At 57.7% G+C, this 16,401-nt stretch overlaps 2 protein-coding genes and 1 long non-coding RNA gene across 4 annotated transcripts; 1 reads left to right on the top strand and 2 right to left on the bottom strand.

The window, feature by feature from the left end:
- Window positions 1-330: 330 nt before the first annotated feature.
- PCOLCE (procollagen C-endopeptidase enhancer) lies at window positions 331-5,360 on the bottom strand. Of its 2 annotated transcripts, XM_087867785.1 has the most exons (10): window positions 5,225-5,360; window positions 4,284-4,392; window positions 3,593-3,851; window positions 3,303-3,377; window positions 2,573-2,697; window positions 1,902-2,038; window positions 1,338-1,567; window positions 1,000-1,077; window positions 695-865; window positions 331-568 (listed from the first exon to the last, which is right to left on the bottom strand). In XM_087867785.1, the coding sequence occupies exons 1-10, from the start codon at window positions 5,317-5,319 to the stop codon at window positions 402-404; spliced, it is 1,446 nt and encodes a 481-aa protein (XP_087723911.1). In that variant the 5' UTR covers window positions 5,320-5,360; the 3' UTR covers window positions 331-401. The 2 variants fall into 2 exon arrangements, with proteins under 2 accessions (XP_087723911.1, XP_045629910.1); XM_045773954.2 differs by lacking the exon at window positions 3,303-3,377.
- Window positions 5,361-6,650: 1,290 nt separating this feature from the next.
- Window positions 6,651-14,275, bottom strand: FBXO24 (F-box protein 24). The gene is made up of 10 exons (XM_045773955.2): window positions 14,045-14,275; window positions 13,674-13,772; window positions 13,394-13,577; window positions 12,171-12,409; window positions 11,699-11,933; window positions 10,718-10,876; window positions 10,319-10,440; window positions 9,922-10,053; window positions 7,350-7,520; window positions 6,651-7,013 (listed from the first exon to the last, which is right to left on the bottom strand). Exons 1-10 carry the CDS (start codon window positions 14,273-14,275, stop codon window positions 6,651-6,653), a joined length of 1,935 nt encoding a protein of 644 aa, XP_045629911.2.
- On the top strand, window positions 7,478-15,171 carry LOC123777350 (uncharacterized). Its single transcript, XR_006775632.2, has 4 exons — window positions 7,478-9,554; window positions 11,640-11,891; window positions 12,626-12,751; window positions 13,420-15,171. It is a non-coding gene; the product is annotated as an uncharacterized LOC123777350 (long non-coding RNA).
- Window positions 15,172-16,401: the final 1,230 nt, after the last annotated feature.

The raw sequence follows: 16,401 nt of genomic DNA, 5'->3' as shown, positions 1-16,401 counted from the left end.
TGGCCCTCCCCCTGCTTGTGCTCTCTTTCTTTCTCAAAGAAAATCTTTAAAAAAACAAAAGGTGTACAACTTGATATTTGGATTTCTGTACATATTGTGAAAAGATCACCACAGGAAGCTAATTAACACATCTGACACCTCTAATTACAATTGTGTGTGTGTGTGTGTTTGTGTGTGTTGAGAATAAGGGAGAGTTTTGAGCAAAGGGGTGACAAGGTCTTAACATTCTTAAAGATTGTTCTGTATAGTAAACATCTGTTGAGTTTAACAAATGAATGAAATCTCCCAGGTGGGCCCCCAGACCATAGAAATGGACATGTGACCCCTTCCTCAGTCAAGAAACATTTATTTGGATAAGAAAGGAGTCTCTAGGGCTCCAGGCTGGGAAGGTAGCCTGGGTTTCAGGCCTGGGATCCAGCAGCCCGAGCAGGCTGGGAGGGGCACTTCCTCTTGCTGAGGTTGGTGAGGATCTGGTCCTGGTTGGACCGGTAGAGAACCACGAAGCTGTCTGCAGGAAGGACAGCACCTCTGTTCTCGTCCACCTGGCCCATCATCAGATAACTGGCTCCTGGGGGAGGAGAGGGAGGGATCGTGTTATTGAGACCTTGTAGGCGTACCTCCTTTGTCAGAGTCCTTTAGATTCTATCATTGTCACGAGGCTCCATCCTCTTCCCCATTTTGCCACATCCGTTACCTTTCTTCATGAGGGGGCACTGCTTGCAGGGCACGTAAAACTTCAGGGGGGTGTCAGTGAGTGGGGAGGGCAGGTCCAGGCCTCCGGTTTTGTAAGCACCAATGAGACTGACAGTGACAGTGAGGCCCTCTCCCGGGCCCCGAACCATGGACTTCACTGTTGCGGTCACCACTGTGGGAGAGTGGGGGTGAGAGGTGAGGAGACAGGAGGTCAGCTCAGGGCTGGGGCCAGGAGGGGGGACTTTGAGGACAGGAGGGGAGGTTAGAGCTGCTGGAAGAGCACAGGTGGCGGGTGCGGCTTCTTACCCAGGCTGCTGGAACAGAAGTTGCTCTGCAAGGTGCCTGTCCGTCGGCACTGCTTCGGGCAGGACACAGCGGGCACGTCTAGGAGGGAGGGGGTGCTGTTTGTGGAGGGGGACCCACCCAGCAGGTTGGAAGGGCCCCTTTCCTCATAATGGCCCCATTGATTTGCATTCACTCAGAGCTCTCTCCAGCGTTGGGTCCCAGCACTCGGTACCAGACATCAGTACAGAGGTGGCCCCAGTGACTGATATATGAATGAATGAATGAATGAGTTCGGAAAGGTCGTCTTTGAAACGGCTCCCTTCAGTCTGCGTCCCCTTCTTCCCCCTTCCCAGACTCACCTGGGGCCCCCGGAGTTGCCTGGGCCTCAGAGGAGGCCTTTGGTTTCTCTGCAGATGGGAGTCCAGGCTTGGAGAGTGAGGTGCCCAACCGGGCATCCTCCCCCGGGCTCCGGGCCTGCCCTTCGGCACCTCGAGGCAGGGTCTTGTAGGAGGCAGAGAAGCCATCAGCCGTGACACTGAGGTCAGAGACGAACTGGACGAGGAGCTCGTTCCCTTCAGAGGAGATGGGACTGCAGGTGGCGAGCACGGGGGGGTGGGGGGGGTGGGGGGGGGTGGGGGGGGGTGGGGGGGGGAAGCGTCAGGTGGGCCTTGTCATCTCTGCCCTGGGTTGGCTGTACCAGCTTCCCGACTTAGCAGGACCTACTCGCCTCTCGATCCGTGGACCGGTCCTGGTGCTGTCCCAGGGCCAAGCCAGGTCTCTTGCCTGGTCCTCTACTAGCTCCGCCCACCCGTCTGGGGCTCACGGGTTCAGATCCCTCCTCTTCAGCTAAACCTGGCCTCTGCCCCCGCAACTCCCTTGCCTAGAGAGGTGGACCCACCAACCCCTTTGGTGCATCCCCTCACCCTGGGGCCGTGTCGCCGCAGAACTTCCCCAGCCTCTTGGCGTCATCGCTCACGGCTCCGTTGAACACGCTGACCGAGTCGTAGCGGCAGTAGGTGTCGGGCTCCAGGTCAAACTTCCCGAAGGTCAGCGAGATCACCTGTCCGCGGGGAGAGAGGAAGCTGCGCGGCGGGACCCGGGCGGCTGGAGGGAGGCTCGAGAGCCCTGCACCCCTCGCGTCGTCCGGAAGCCCGGAAGCTCGCGGCAGCCTCCTCTCCCCCCTCCCGCGTCCGCTGGACCCCCCTCTCACAGCATTCACACACGCACCCGGGGAAACCCTTCGGCGGCGTCTTCCGTTGTGGGCAAGGGCTGGTCCTGGCTCAAGCTCAAGGAACAGAGCCGGCACCCACCTCCAGCGGCACCGCGCGCGCGCGCGCACGCACACACACACACACACACACACACACACACACACACAAAACAGCGGCGTCGTGTACCTCGCTCTCCTAAGACTCGTCACAGGTGTGATTTTACATTTTTTGTTTGAGCGCAAGCAGTTCTGGGTCTGTTTTTGCTCCCTACCAGCGCGAGCTCAGTGGTCGGGACATAGCAGACGGTCAAGAAATCTTTGCTGGCTGCATGTTGGAGAATGCCGCCTGGGTCCCCGAGGGCGGCCTGGGCAGGGGGTCGGTACCTGGTCCGGGGGCGCGATGATGTGCCAGGAACAGCTGATGCCCGGGGGGTAATCGGACTCGGGCCAGTTGGGCGTGGTCAGGGTTCCCTGGGCCTTCTCCAGCCGCCCCCCGCAAAATTGGTGCTCTGGGGAGGGGAGAAAGGAGTGGGGGTGGGAGGCGGTGGAGACCCTTGGTCAGCTCGAAGAGAGCTCTAGGCTGGAAGCCTGTGCTGGAAGCTCGGACATCTGGGTCTCAGCATGAGGGGACGAGAAGAGAGGTAAGGAAGAGGGGGGTTGGTTAGCAGAGAGGGGGCTTGGAGGAGCAGGGCTCAGGGGAGTCTTGGACCTCCGGGCGCCCAGGCGGGCGGTGGAAGGGGTCGGAGGCATTGGCTGGACACGCTCCCTTCTCGCCCCTCCCCCTGACCCGCGGCCACATGGCTCCTCTTCCCCTGGGAGATCCCATCTCCCCAGTCCGGCGGAAAAGTCCCCTTTGCAGGCTGGGGAGTCCCCACGTTGTGAGGGTGCCCTCAAATTGGGGCACAGCCCCAGAGGCCTCTTTGGGGAGGTCCCTGCCTTAAACATTTTAGGGGAGACTTCTGCCGCCAGGAGGGGGTGATGGGACCGCAATCGGGAGCCCCGGGCTGGGTGTAGGGGGCTCCGGGTCGGGGGAACCTAGTCCCCCGGCCCGGGGGTGTCCCCTCACGCCCTTCTGAGGGAGCCCGATTGCGGACGGGGGCGGGCAGTTACTCACCGTCCCAGTAACCCCAGGCCGCCCATTCCACCCGCGGGTCGGTGACCCATTTCCGCCTCGCGCCTGGGGGGGGGCCTGGAAGAGGGGGCGGGTGGGAGCGGGAGAGGGGAGAGAAGACGGGGAGGAGGGACTGAAGGGGCAGTTAGTGAGGAAAAAGGGTAAGGGAGGTAATGGGGGCCCTAGGCTCTCGGGCGCAGGGTTTGGCTCGGGGTGGAGGTTAAGGCGGGGGCGGGGCCTGCGCGGGGGGCGGGGCCAGGAGAGGGGGAAGGCGGAGGTGAGGGAGGTCTCACCAGTGCCTGAGGTGGCCCTCCCGCTGTACCAGAGCAGGAAGCCTCGTCCTCCTGTGCCCTCGTCCGCCGTCATCCTCAGGGTCACCTGGTTGCCGGGGGCGACTAAGGGCGCAGGCCGGAAGGTCCCGCAGAAGCGTCCAAGCCGCTGGCCCGAGGTTCCAGACCCGACAAAGACCTCCAGAGCATCGTAACGGCAGGCGGAGTGCTGCTCCAAGTCGAAGACTCGGAAGGAAAGGGACACAGTCTGGCCCTCAGGGACCTGAAGGCGGGGACAGGGAAGAGGACCTGCAAAGTCAGGCCACACACAACCCAGGCGGAGGGTACCTCTCTTTCCCCGAGCATTTCATAGGGAAACTGGGCTTGAACAGGAAGGGACCCCATCGGGGTGCAGCAGCTTGTGGCTTGCTCAGGGGACAGGACCTGAGGGCGTGGAGAGATTGGACAGCAAGGAAAGAAGCTGGGAATGGAGGAGCAGGCCCTGAGCTAAGGAAGGTGTGAGGACACTTTGCCACGTGTTATTGTGGGCACTGCTGCCCTCAGCGACCAGAGGGGATGGGTCTTGGACGTCCCTGGGGGAAGTGGTGGTGCAGGGGCTGGAGGGGAGAGCAGGGCGCCGGCAGACTGGGGTTCCCTTAGCAGTCAGGCCTGGGAGACTAGAACGAGGGGGTAGTGATCAGAAAGGCCTTCTCACCGTTATTGTCCAGATGCACTCCTTATTGGGGGGGTAGAGGTTGGGGAAACCCTCACTTGCCACGTAACCTGACTCCCCGGTCACATCCCCTCCACACAGGAAAACGGGTCTGGAGAACAGAAGAGGGGTCGGCCATGAGTGGAAGAGAGCTTGGGAAGGATAGGGTAATGGGGATGGGGGGCCAGCAAGGGAAGCCAGGGGGATGGAGGAGAAAGGCCTCGGGGATCTGGGCCAGGCTGGGATTGAGAGGATTAGGAACAAGTGGGGCCAGCAACTTGGCTGTCTCTCCAACACCCCCCAACCCCCACCCCCACCCCAACAGGAATTCCCGGAATCCTCCCCAGGCTGTTCCTCACTCTCCCCCCTCGCCCTGCCTGGCAGTCGGGGACAGGAGCCGCCTAACTACTTCCAGATGTGGACACAGCCACGAGGCCATGGGGGGGAGGGGGCGGAGAGATGAGCGGCAGCCGTGATGGCCCTCACGTTGAACCTGGAGACCAGATTTCCCCAGCTCCCAACCTTTGCCCTGCTCCTGTTCCTGCTAACTACTTGAGTATCTGACTCCCAAGTCTCCCACTCGCTCCCCCCATCTCCCCCCCCCTCTAATTCCCTCCTGGAATCCAGATGTTCAGCTACCAGGCAAGTTCAGGGTCTTGGAGCTCTCAGGTTCCACGGGGGCCCAAGGGTCTGGGCGGATGGGGAGACTTAGAGGACAGGGGACAAAGGGTGGAGGAACGGGGTGGGGGGCAGTGGTGACCCACAGGAGATTGTGGTCTTGCAGTAGGGAGGGAGAACTTGGGGGCTAGGGAAGAGTTGGGGCTGCGGGATATCTGGGGGGGTGGTGTGTTAGTGAAAGAATCCACAGGACCCACAGGCAAACCCCCAGGAATCAGGGCTTTTGCCGCTCACTCGAGCTACCTGGAAGGGGCCAAGAGACCTACCTGGTATAGTTGGGGGTCTGGCCCTGGGCGAAAGGTAGCAGGGCCCAGGCAGTGAGGAGGGGCCCCAAGAGGGAGGCTGTGGCAGCAGGCAGCATGGCCGGGGGGAGAGGCGCTGGGGTCCTCGAGTCACAGGCAGCCGCTGAGTTCAGTGGCGGCGGCGGCGGCAGCAGGGCTAATCAGTGCCAGATGAGGCAGCCTCGGGTGTGTGGGCGTGGGGACCGGCCAGCGGGGCGGGCGGTGGGGAAGGCGGGACAGGGAGAGTGTAGTCGGGACAGTGGTGAGGCCAGGGGCCTCTCGACGTCCAGGACACATAAATATTGACCTAAGTCGGGGGTGGAGCAACGAAGGGCAGAGGGAGCATCAACCCTCAGCCCTAACGCGGGCATCGGGCACTGTCATTGGGAAGCCCGCTCTGCCCGTGCCCGAGCGTGCCGCGGTCACAGCCTCCGGTCCTTCCTCCTGATCACCCCCTTGCCTGCCTCCTCAGCACCCGCAGGAAGTCCTTCCCTTGACCCCCGACACCCTGTCACTCACCCCCTCCTGACCACCCCCTCACCCCGCTCCAGCTTATTTTCCACTTCAAATTGCTACTGTCTTCTCCCCATCCCTGGGCCAGACTAGGCCGAGGAGAAAATTCTATCTGCTCCCCCATTTTCTCTCCCAAATATCTGGAGGTATGGGAGTGGCTTAGGGAGGCATGGTGGGTGGACAAAGGGAGCATCCCCCTTATTAAGAAGAGGAGGGAGAAGAAAGTGAGGGAAAGGGACACCACGCGAGACTGGACCTGGAAGGTAGATGGGAGGAGGGGAAGAGGGGGCTGACTTCGCGGGGACCAAGAGACGTGGGTAGGAAGCTCTGTGAGATCAGAAGCAAGCGGCCTCCTCAGGATGGGATAAGTCTGAGACACAGGGGATCCGAGGAAGAGAACGAGAACCGAGAACCGAGCAGCATATGTTGACTGCATTGTTCCAGAAGGAGGAGCCTGCACTTCCAAGTCCAGAAGCCTGGGCCGGTCTTGGGAGTGGGAGGGGAAGCAAGCGGAGGGACTTAGGTGGTCAGGTCTGCAGCACCCGAACGCTGGAGCCCACCTCGGCCACGCTCCTGCCCTCTGTCACCCACTGAGCCAGGCCTCGGCCCCCGTCCTGTGCCCCATTTTCCTCCCAGGCCCCCGGGCTCCAAATTGGGCCTCACTTCAGCCTTTTATTCTATTTGTCCATCAAATCTCTTGTCCATGATAGTCAGATTGGGGGCCCCTCCTGGGCAGCCCCCTGAACATTTTACAAAACAGTTCCCTGTCCACCCTGGCATGTCTGGCAATCCCCCCCCCCACGTGCATGTACAGTGTTTATTGCCACCACCCCATCTCTCCTTAGCTCCGGGCCCAAGGCCAGACTCTCCCTCCAGGGGTGAGATTAGGAGAGGGGGGTCAGCTCTCAGGGGTTGGGGGGCCTGGGCCAACCCCTGCAGCAGCCCTCTGCAGCATGTCCAAGGCCTCCCAAAAGAAATCCTTCTGTGCAGCCATCAAGGGCATCCAGCCCACGATCTCCTTCATCTTTTCCATGCGATCCTGCAATGTGGGGCAACTGTGGATCTGGCTGAGGTACTCCTCACAGGCCCGGGCCGCCCCCCCAGGGTCCTGGGATGCTCCGGCCCCCAGGCTGGGCTCGGGGGTCCCCACCACCCTGCTGGCGGGTAGGTCCCGATAGGTGGGCTGGTGCTCGATGTCATGGCTGGACAGCATGTAGAGGCACTCTCTGGTAGCGCAGAGGGAACAGGCACACAAAGGGACCTTGGAGGAGACAAGGGGCGTGGCTGAGTGGGGTCTTTACTGGGGGGCTCCCAGGAAGCCCCAGCTGTTGTGTTCCTCCCTCTCCGACCAGCCCTGAGCCAGCAAGTGAGCTAGGGCTGGCCGAGCCCCAAGGTCGTGTGAGGTCAGAGAGGGCCAGCAGGGTCTGCTAAGGGAGAGAGCCAGGAGCCGCGGTGTGTGGCAGGCAAGGGACGCAGGGGGTGCTGGGGAGATGGGGCCCCCGGGTTCCTGCAGGAGCCCCGGCTACGTCGCTGTGTGCCACCTCGCTCTATCGCTCCTGCCCCCCCTGGTTGCCTGCTGGCCGGACAATGCTCTGACCTTGACGTGGAGCTTCACGAAGGAGGCGCTCCCCTTAGGCCAGCCAGGGAGGCGGCCTCCAGCCCCACAGCCGCAGCCCAGAAGCTCCTTGCTGAAGTCCGAGCCCCGGCTCAGCACCAGGGAGTGGTTGAGGCCACACCACAGGGCGATGGGGCGCCGCAGATAACGCACCTGAGGACACAGGGCCAGGGTCCCTAAGGTGGGAACACCAAGGATTTGGGGGCCCAGATAGGACAGGAAGGCTCAGGGAAGAATCTAGGGAACCTAGGAGAGGAAAGTGAAGGGACTCAGCATCCCCCCTCTCGCACCCCCCACCCCGCCAGGAGGTAGACCAGCAGCGCTCTCTCCCTCCTTGGCTCTCCTGCCGCCCCAGTCAGACTGCATGGGGCCCAGCACTTCTCTCGGTTCCTCATCTTTGCTCCCCAGAAAACAGGCTACTTGCCTGAGCCCAGGGCCTTCTATCTGCTCCGTCACTGTCACCCCGGGCCTGTGCCAGTCCAGCCCCTCATCCTGCCTTCCAGCCCCAGGAGGACGGCTGTGCTTTCTCCTCCCAAAGTTGGAAGACGCCCTCCCTCCCTGTGCGATTCCAGGGCAACCCCCAGGAAGGACTTTCCGTTCACTTATTCCTCCCATCTCTCTCCAGCATTTTCAACTTGTCCTATCCCTGTCTTTCAGATTGGCCACCCTGTTTTGAAAAACAACATTTCCACCTGATTCCTGCTGCTTCCGGACCTCTGTCTTTCAGGCAGCAGAACTGGTGACATGACCAGTCTGAGGTCGACCCCATTCTTGTTCTCACCCAGCCAGGCTTTCCTGCATCTTCTTGTGATCTGGCTTCTCTCCTTACTATGCGACTGACATGTTCTCTCCAAATGTACTTGACCTGCCAGCTGCCAAATCCCAGGGCCTCTCCTGTGCACTTTCTCCTGAGATTTTGAGGGCTTTAATTTTGAAGACACAGGTAAGTACTTTGTGGTCATCATAGAAAAATTATAAAATATTGGTGAGCAAAGATTAATTTAAAAATCACTGGCTAGGGGGCGCCTGGGTGGCACAGCGGTTGGGCGTCTGCCTTCGGCTCAGGGCGTGATCCCGGTGTTGTGGGATCGAGCCCCACATCAGGCTCCTCTGCTATGAGCCTGCTTCTTCCTCTCCCACTCCCCATGCTTGTGTTCCTTCTCTTGCTGGCTGTCTCTATCTCTGTCAAATAAATAAAATCTTAAAAAAAAAAAAAATCACTGGCTAGGGGCGCCTGGGTGGTTTAGTCGGTTAAGCGTCTGACTCTTAATATGGGCTCAGGTCTTAATCTCAGGGTCATGAGCTCAAGCCCTGCGTTGGGCTCCACGCTGGGTGTGGAGCTTACTAAAAAAATCACTGGGAATCCCACCACCTACTGTGAACAGATGTTGGATATTCTTATTTACCGCTGCTTATGTATGTGTGTGTGTGTGTGTATGTAAAAATTGTATATTTTTAAGCAAAAAGGGGATTACGTAAAATAATTTCATTTTTTTTCACCAAAAAATATGGCCTGACCATGTTTCCGTGTCAGTAAGTATGTTCCTGCATTATCTGTCACCATCAGTCACTCCCTTCCTGATTGAAACTCTCTGAGCCCATGGCGTCTGGGATTTGGCATCTGTGAGTGCGCCCCTCCGGTCTCAGAGACAGCCTTTTCATTCCCTCTGCCTACGACATGGGCTTCGGCCCGGGCTTTGCTCCTCTGTCCCTACTTCTGTCCGTGTCAACTTTGTTCCAACATGGAATCTAATGCCAGCGACACATTTCCACTTTAAAAAAAGTCCAAGTTCACGCTCTGCCTCTTTCCTCAAGCCAGCGTCCCTTCCCACATTTGTAGAGATGCCATCTTTCTTCAAGGGATCTCACGCCAGAGCCCCTTTGGTCCTCGGGGCCTCTCCTCACATCTCAGCAGTTCCCAGAGCCTGTTCATTTCCTTTCAGAACATCTCCGGGATCCATCCTTTTGTGTTCTTGCTCCCCAGGCTCTTGTCTCAAGTGCTGCTGGGCCGCCACGGTCTCCCAGTGGGCTTCTCAGTCGGCGGCCTCCTGTTCTTGGTCATCTGTGGGGGTTGCCTTCTGCTCCCGAACCTGCAGTGACTCTTTCCCAAATCTACGCCTCTCGGGGCTCACCCCCACCTGTACCACCTCAAATTTACCGGTTTCCGAAACACGTTCTCTGCTTTAGGTATGTGCAAGCTGCATTGTCGTCCCCGCTGTACAGAATGCCTCTCCCTGTACCCACCTGCATTCGATCTGACCCACTGGGCCCTGATCACATCTCACCTCTTCTGGTTAGACCAGCCCACCCCCTGGTCTCCCTGCTGCACTAAATCCCTATGCACTTACAGCAAGCACCTCACAGAACGGATCTCATAGAGCCAGCCCTGGGGAAGACATGCACCAGTAGTACCACAGGCATTACGTACTGGTTGGCTTAACTTCCCCAGGGAGTAAGGAGTGGACTCTAAAGAGAGTGGAGAAGTGGAGAGATCTGGGGGTTAGGGAATTGGAGGAAGGGGGTCAGGATGAGAGTAACTGAGAAACAGTCTCACCTGTGTGGGTTCCCCTCGGTCCATTTTGTCCCCTGTTCCCAGCTGCCCGTATCTGTTATTTCCCTGCATGAAGATTCGGCCAAATTCATCCACCAGGCCAAGGTGATTGTAGCCAAGAGCGCAAAATAGGATCTAGGAAGTAAGACAGAAAGAGGAGGTGGGCGTTCAGTTCCCTCCAGAGCAACCCTGCACTTTGGAATCTCCCAGCCGCTAAGCTGCCATTCGCAGCTGACTACTTTGGGCCCTGCCCGAGGCCTCACCCCTCTCTTTGGGTCCCCTGTCCCTCCCTGAGCAATCATTTGATCCCTGCTCATATTTCAGACCTCTGGTACCTTTCAAACCCTAAACACCACCCCCCCGCCCCTCCCTGGTCTGCCCCATCCCTCCAGGATCCTACCTTGGCAGGCAGTGAGAGAGCAAGCGGCATCTGCTGGTCCAGGGGGTCAAAGGCTTGAAGGGTCCCAAAGAGATCACGATACACCCCTGGGGTATGCACCTCAAAATACACTCCCCCCTGGTCTGGGGGGTCAGGAGCCCTCAGCTCAGCAGCTTTGGGCACCTGTTTCCTAGAGATAAGACCCTATCTGGGATAAAAGCTGCAGGATCTGGGGTGTCTCACACTCACTAGCAATGTACCAGCTATGATGTCTGGGAACCTAAACTCATCTTTTCACTAGGATGCCCGAGAGGGTCCACCACAGAGCCTGAGTAAGTGTAAGGGGGGTGTTCCATACAGAACATACCTGGAAGGTATGTTTAAGACCAGGGTCTGGAGAAGAAGGAGGGTGGTTCTTACCCGTGATATAGAGAGTACTGCTCTGGTTGGAAGCCATGCAGGCCACACGAAGGTGAGGCAGGCAACGGGACACCTTCCTCAGGGCCAGCTGAACTGTGTAGGAGCGTGGCTGGTCCAGCTGGGTTTCATTCACTACCAAAGAGTAGATCTTTCCTTCCTCTGGGAGATGGGGAGAGGCAGACAGTTATGTGGGGGAAGGGGACCGCTCAATATCCATATTAACTTCCCAGTAGACTCTCTAAGCCGTATGGACAAAACATTTACTGCCCTAGAGTGGGGTGGGAAGAAAAAGGGTAGAAATGGAATAAGAAAAGAGTGACCTTGAGTTGTCCCGACTTGAGCCCTTTACCACCAAAAATAAGTCAGGGAAGTCCCTGAGCATGAAAGATGATGGAAAGAAGACTTAGCAATCAGATTTGGCAGAATCTAATTGGACTGTTAGGAAGAATGATCCTGAGAACTTGGGACCCTGCCTGGCATTAAGAAGTCCAGAGGGTCTCAAGCTTGGGAGTGTGGTCAAATAAAGGGGACAGGGGCTCGAGGCTGGCTCAGTCAGAAGAGTTCAGTGACTCTTGATCTCGGGGTTATGAGTTTGAGCCCCACATTCGGTGTAGAGATTGCTTAAATAAATAAAAAAATAAAACTTGAAAAAATATATATAAATGTGACAAGGAGCAAGTGGGAGGAAGTTGGGGGAATCAAGTGTAGTGTCTAACAGGGAGGTTACAAAGGTTAGAATTTTGAAAATTGCCCTTTCGCTAGAACAGTGGTTTCCAAACTTTTTTTGCAGCAGTGCCCTTTATTCATATGAAACACACAGAATCTTAGACTAGGAGGCAGACAAAAAGCAAAGCTCTTGGGTTTGAGAGCAGGATGAGGGGGCGTGCAGAACCCATGTGAGAGCCCTCCCCCTCCCCTGCAGCACGTCCTGTCCTGAAGAATCCGTAGAAAGCAGTTTGCAACCACTGCTCTGGGCCACACCTGTGAGAAGCAGCAGAGCCCGCTGGGTCTCCTGACCGACCAGCACAATCTGTTTGAAGCTCATGGAGTGGTGGAAGGTCATCTTGAAGACCCGCTGCCCACTGGACTGCAGATAGACCTCGACACAGTCACAGGCCCGGCTGCCAGTTGTGCCCACCACGCCTGGCTGCTCCCGAGTGGCCAATACGTAGAGGTATTTACGGTAAACTGTGTCACATCTTGGGTCCGAGGCAAACTGTAGGAAGAGATGAAGGTGTCTGGGATCTAGGCCTTGGAGTGGAATGAGGCTGGGCCAACGGGGCCCTGGGGTGAGAGATGAGGTACTTGGGTTCAGGGCTGGGAAACGAGGACTCGTTTCTCAGTTCCTGGGACAGGAGGGCGGCTGTCCCGAGGAGAATACCTCAGGGCTGGTGTGGACCCTGGGTCCCTGCAGGAGGCCTGGGTCCCCAGCGGCCAGGGCTCTACGACTCACATCCTTGGCTCCGCGACACAACACAACATAGCGGCAGGCTCGCTTCCACTGGATCTGGCCGAGGGTAGAGGAGACCAGGGCATTTTTGAGGAAGAAGAGGGTCCCCGCGTAGTCAAGAATGAAGACGTGGTCCTTGGTGGGCAAGAAGCGGCGGTAGCCGTGGGCTAGCAGGGGGGCTACACTCTTGCTGAGACAGCGGCGGCGGCCCCCAAATGCCTGGAAATACAGGCCCTTCGTGTCTGGAGAAGGGAAGGAGATGGAAGGCTCAAGGGGTCAGGATGGCACAAGGGAGAGGAATCAGAGCTTGGGCAGACTCGATTTGTCGGGTAGCGTGGTATTTAGCAGCTCCCAGACCCAAGACTGGGGAACAGACTCGTTCTAAGGGACACTGGAAAGCTCGGAGGATATCTTTAATAATCCCCCATGCCTGAACTTGAGTTCTCTGCCCCCCTCAGCCCAGGGCACTACACATGCTTCTAAAGGAGCACTTCTTCAATCCAACCTTGCATCAGAGACATCAAGGGGAATATAATATATAGAAAAGCAGCAGAAAGAAGAGTGAAAAAGAATGACCGAGAAAGGTCAGTAACCCCCCTCACCCCTAGCTCTGGATGTGCTCTCTGGAGCAGATCTGGATCTCCCTTAACCTCCAGTGTGTGAAATCAAGTACTTGGATGGGGCTCCCTGGGAATGGAGGGGTTGAGAGCATGTTTCTCAGCCTGGGGTGATTTTGTCTCTCAGGGAGCACTGGCTGGCACGACAGGGGGGAGGTTTGCTACTGGCGTCTGGTGGGCGGAGGCCAGGGATGTTGCTAGACATCCTGCAATGCACAGGACAGCCCCTCATTCCAAGTAACTATTTGGCCCCAAATGTCAACAGTGACAAGGTTGAGAAACCCTGGTTTAGGGGAGGGAAAACTCCAGGTGTGGGGAGTGGAGGAGGTGTCCCGGGTAAGATTTGGAAGAGAGTTTGAATATGGAGGGAGGTTTGTCAGGGATGCTAGTAATGGGGGTCCATCAAAGGGTGGAGCTAGAGGCTTGCAGTGCCGGAGGGCGCATGTTTGAATCCAACGGAGGGCGCATGTTTGAATCCAATGGGCTCTTCCAGAGAAAGGGGCCCTGGAAATTTGGCTGGGAATGCTGAGGCAACTCTTTGGAGCAGGAGGGATCCCAGAATAAGGTAGGACAGAGGCAAAGAGCACGGGAGTTTCTGGGGAAGTGTACAGTTAAGAATGGCAGCTCTCTTCCAGGGCCGGACCCCAGAACCCTGCTCTCGTAGGCGAGGACTGAGCCTGCGACAGATACGTCTCCACACGCCCTCGGCGTCGCACACTTCGTGGAAGTAGTGGCAGGTCTGGCCCAGAGCAACGACATCTCTGACTGGGAGGAATGAGATGATATGCTCCACCTGGGGGGCAGGAGGGAGGAAGCAGGGATCACCAGGGCCTCTCAGTGGTCTGGCCCCCTGTCCTTTATCCTTAATACCTCCCTGCGGAGGACTCACCAGCTCTGGGGGGAACAGCTGAACAGAAATAAGGTTCCCTCTCCCCTTCTTCTCTTCACCCCCAGGCTCTGGGCCACATGAAGGGCAGCTCCGCTTCACCTACCCAAGGAGAATGGGGAGCACAGGAGTTCCATGAGAGTCAGGCCTCTTTTGCTCCCTTCTCTCAGCCTATCTTTCGTTAGCTACTTTCTTGGGGGCTCAAAGCTTTGTCATCCAGCTCTGTGTTCTCAAATCCTCCCATCTTTCTCTCTAGGTCCATGCGTCACCCCTCCCTGTCTGCCGTGTTCCTTGGTCCACTGGGTCCAAAGAACCCCTCCCCCGATCTCTGGCTGCCATCTTCTTATCCTTCCCTTGGCTCGCTCCCCCCTCACCCGGAGCCCCTCCTCCCGTCCGCACAGCCCGGTGACTTTTTGCAGCTTTCTCCGGCTTCTCCTCACCATCCTGACTGCCCCCTCCCTGCTCCTGCCCTCATCTCTCCGGGCCCCTTGGCCCCCCGTAGTCAGCTCCCTGGCCCCCGTCCCTGCTGCCTTTCCCACACCATGTCCCCTGCCTGGGCTTGGGGGACCTCTGGGGCCCCTCTGCCTCCTAGGCCCCTCCCCCATGGAGTCTGGGAAGACAAACCTCTCTGTGACCTCACTGCCCAGCCACTGTGACCTATTTTCCCCAACCTGGCCCGGGATTTTCTCTTAGACAGCTCCTGGGTTCTAGCTCGGCTTTAGCCACCCAGTGGCTCATGGGATATGCATTTTACAGGAGAGACACAGTGTGAACTACTGGTAGATGAGGCCTTTCCTTTTGGGGAGTAGTTGTGAGCTTCCTCCACTTGAGGCCCTTTTGGCACTAACTCTGCTCTGTAGAGAAATACTGGTGAATGCTTCCTATCTCGGCAGGCCAGGGCCTCCAGGGGATTCGTACCCAAGAGTATAAACTCAAAACAAACAAACAAAAAAAAAGTATAAACTCAGTTTGACAGGTGAGGGGGAAGGGTGACCCTGCTAGAGTCTCTTAGAGGACAGCATGCACCGGATGAGAGTGGGAATAAGTCAGCACAAACTCTTAGTCTCATAAAAACACACCCAAAAGCAGATTTCCTGGGACAGTAACATCAATGCATGTACGAAGGACAACCTATCAAGGTGGAAGAAAGGGATAGAATTACTCTGAAACTTGGGGTATCTCCCAGAGTCTAAGCTTTTAATGTAGTCTTATGGGGGCAGAGGGGTGCCATGTATGAGAAACAGAAGGAGTTGGGGGTGTGTCTGTCTAGGTAGGACCAAAGGATCCACACCAATAAATCCAAGGAGTAACTGGATCTTCCAGGAACTCAAAGCAAACCAGTCCTGGACAGCCAGCCCTCAGCTGCCAAGTATTACAGATTTTATTGCACTAGCTAATCGTCAACCACCCAAACTCCCTTTTTCATGGAGACTAGTAAACAACTAGTTTGAGACAACACGGATGGAATTTTAATCATTCAATAAATGTTTAGGAATGTCAACATTTGAGATGTGATTTATAAGAAACTTAGAGTGGTTTGCGGTCAGCTAACTTCTGACCATACTAAATGGACTATGTTATGCCACCTAAGATCTCTCAGCAGACAGAAAAAGATCGTTGGCTTCCTCTGGTGTCTGGGTCCTCTGGAGGCAAAGAAGAGGATGCGGATAGAAAAAGCCCACCGTAGCAGCTGCTGGAAAACGGGTGGGAAACTGGGCTTTTAGAGCAAGCGGTCAGTAACTTGCGGTTTACTCTTGCCAACCCATCAACTTCCCTCCGCCTCAGTTTCCTCATTTGTAAAACGGAGGGCTCCTTCTAGAGGGCACGGTCCCTTCTGGACTACCCGCTCCCCCGCTCCGGGCTTGTCATCACAGTTCCCGCCCAGGCGCGCTCTTGGGGGCAGGCTGGTCAGCCGGGCGGCAGCTCTGGAGGCTCTCCGGTCTCCCGTAACCCTTCCTCCAGGAGCTGAGCTGGACATCTCCGGTCTCTGGGAAGCCCCCTGCCCGCCGGGGCTCCGGACCCCGCCGCAGGGCCTCAGCCTCCGCGGCCGGAACGGCCTCCACGGTCCCTTCGGCTGCAACGACCCCCTGCGCACTGGCTTCAGGCGTCGCCTGGCCCCAGCCCCCCGCCCCCGGCCTCCCTCGCGCCCTCAAATTGGGTTCCCTCCCTAACATTTCCAGCTCGCACGCGCCACTCCAGCCCCTGCACTGTCCCCAGCCGGCCCGGCGCGCAGCGCTCGCATTCTTTACCTCAGTCTCAAAGTTCTAGCTCACCCGCCTCCTCCTAGGCGAAGGGACCGCCTTCTCGCCCATGCTATTGGAAGGTACAGCCGTCCCTCAGAGAAGCGGCCGGGCCAGGTTCCCTCCGGAGGATCTAATTGGCGTTCTTGTCAGTCACTCGCCTGTATCTGGCTTGCGATTGGTCTCCGTTGGAAGAAAACCAAGCCCCGGCTTGCGGTCACTCGGCCTCTATCCCTTCTAGTGGAGCGCAGGCGTCCCCGTCTCCTGGTTAGACTTGATTGGCTCCATCTCCAGCCCTAAGCTTTGCGATTGGATGCGGCTGCGCGGGGCGGACCGGCCTGGAGCGTCGGCCGTTGGCGAGCGCTCCATTCTAGCCCCCTCCCTTCTGTCGCCTCACTCCGGAGCTGGAGTCTCCACCCCTCCGGCGGGTTCTGATTAGCCACTTCCGACGCGTCTCGGGGCCGCGATTGGTCCGCCGGGTCCCTGAGCCC

Source organism: Ursus americanus, chromosome 2 (genome assembly GCF_024610735.1).
Source record: "Ursus americanus isolate L20-20 chromosome 2, mUrsAme1.1.p, whole genome shotgun sequence".
Taxonomy (NCBI): domain Eukaryota; kingdom Metazoa; phylum Chordata; class Mammalia; order Carnivora; family Ursidae; genus Ursus; species Ursus americanus.
The sequence above is the reverse complement of the archived record's forward strand: the minus strand, read 5'-3'. Positions and strand labels throughout refer to the sequence as shown.

Excerpts from the sequence above, each read along its gene's own strand:
- PCOLCE (XM_087867785.1), bottom strand. The coding sequence starts at position 5,319 with ATGCTGCCTGCTGCCACAGCCTCCCTCTTGGGGCCCCTCCTCACTGCC. Across the intron at positions 3,378-3,592 it reads GAGGGCCACCTCAGGCACTG|GCCCCCCCCCAGGCGCGAGG; the intron begins GTGAGACCTCCC and ends CCCCTCTTCCAG. Across the intron at positions 569-694 it reads GTGCCCCCTCATGAAGAAAG|GAGCCAGTTATCTGATGATG; the intron begins GTAACGGATGTG and ends CTCCTCCCCCAG.
- FBXO24 (XM_045773955.2), bottom strand. The coding sequence starts at position 14,275 with ATGGGGGAGGGGCCTAGGAGGCAGAGGGGCCCCAGAGGTCCCCCAAGC. Across the intron at positions 13,578-13,673 it reads AGCTGTTCCCCCCAGAGCTG|GTGGAGCATATCATCTCATT; the intron begins GTGAGTCCTCCG and ends CCTGCCCCCCAG. Across the intron at positions 11,934-12,170 it reads TGTGTCGCGGAGCCAAGGAT|TTTGCCTCGGACCCAAGATG; the intron begins GTGAGTCGTAGA and ends CTCTTCCTACAG.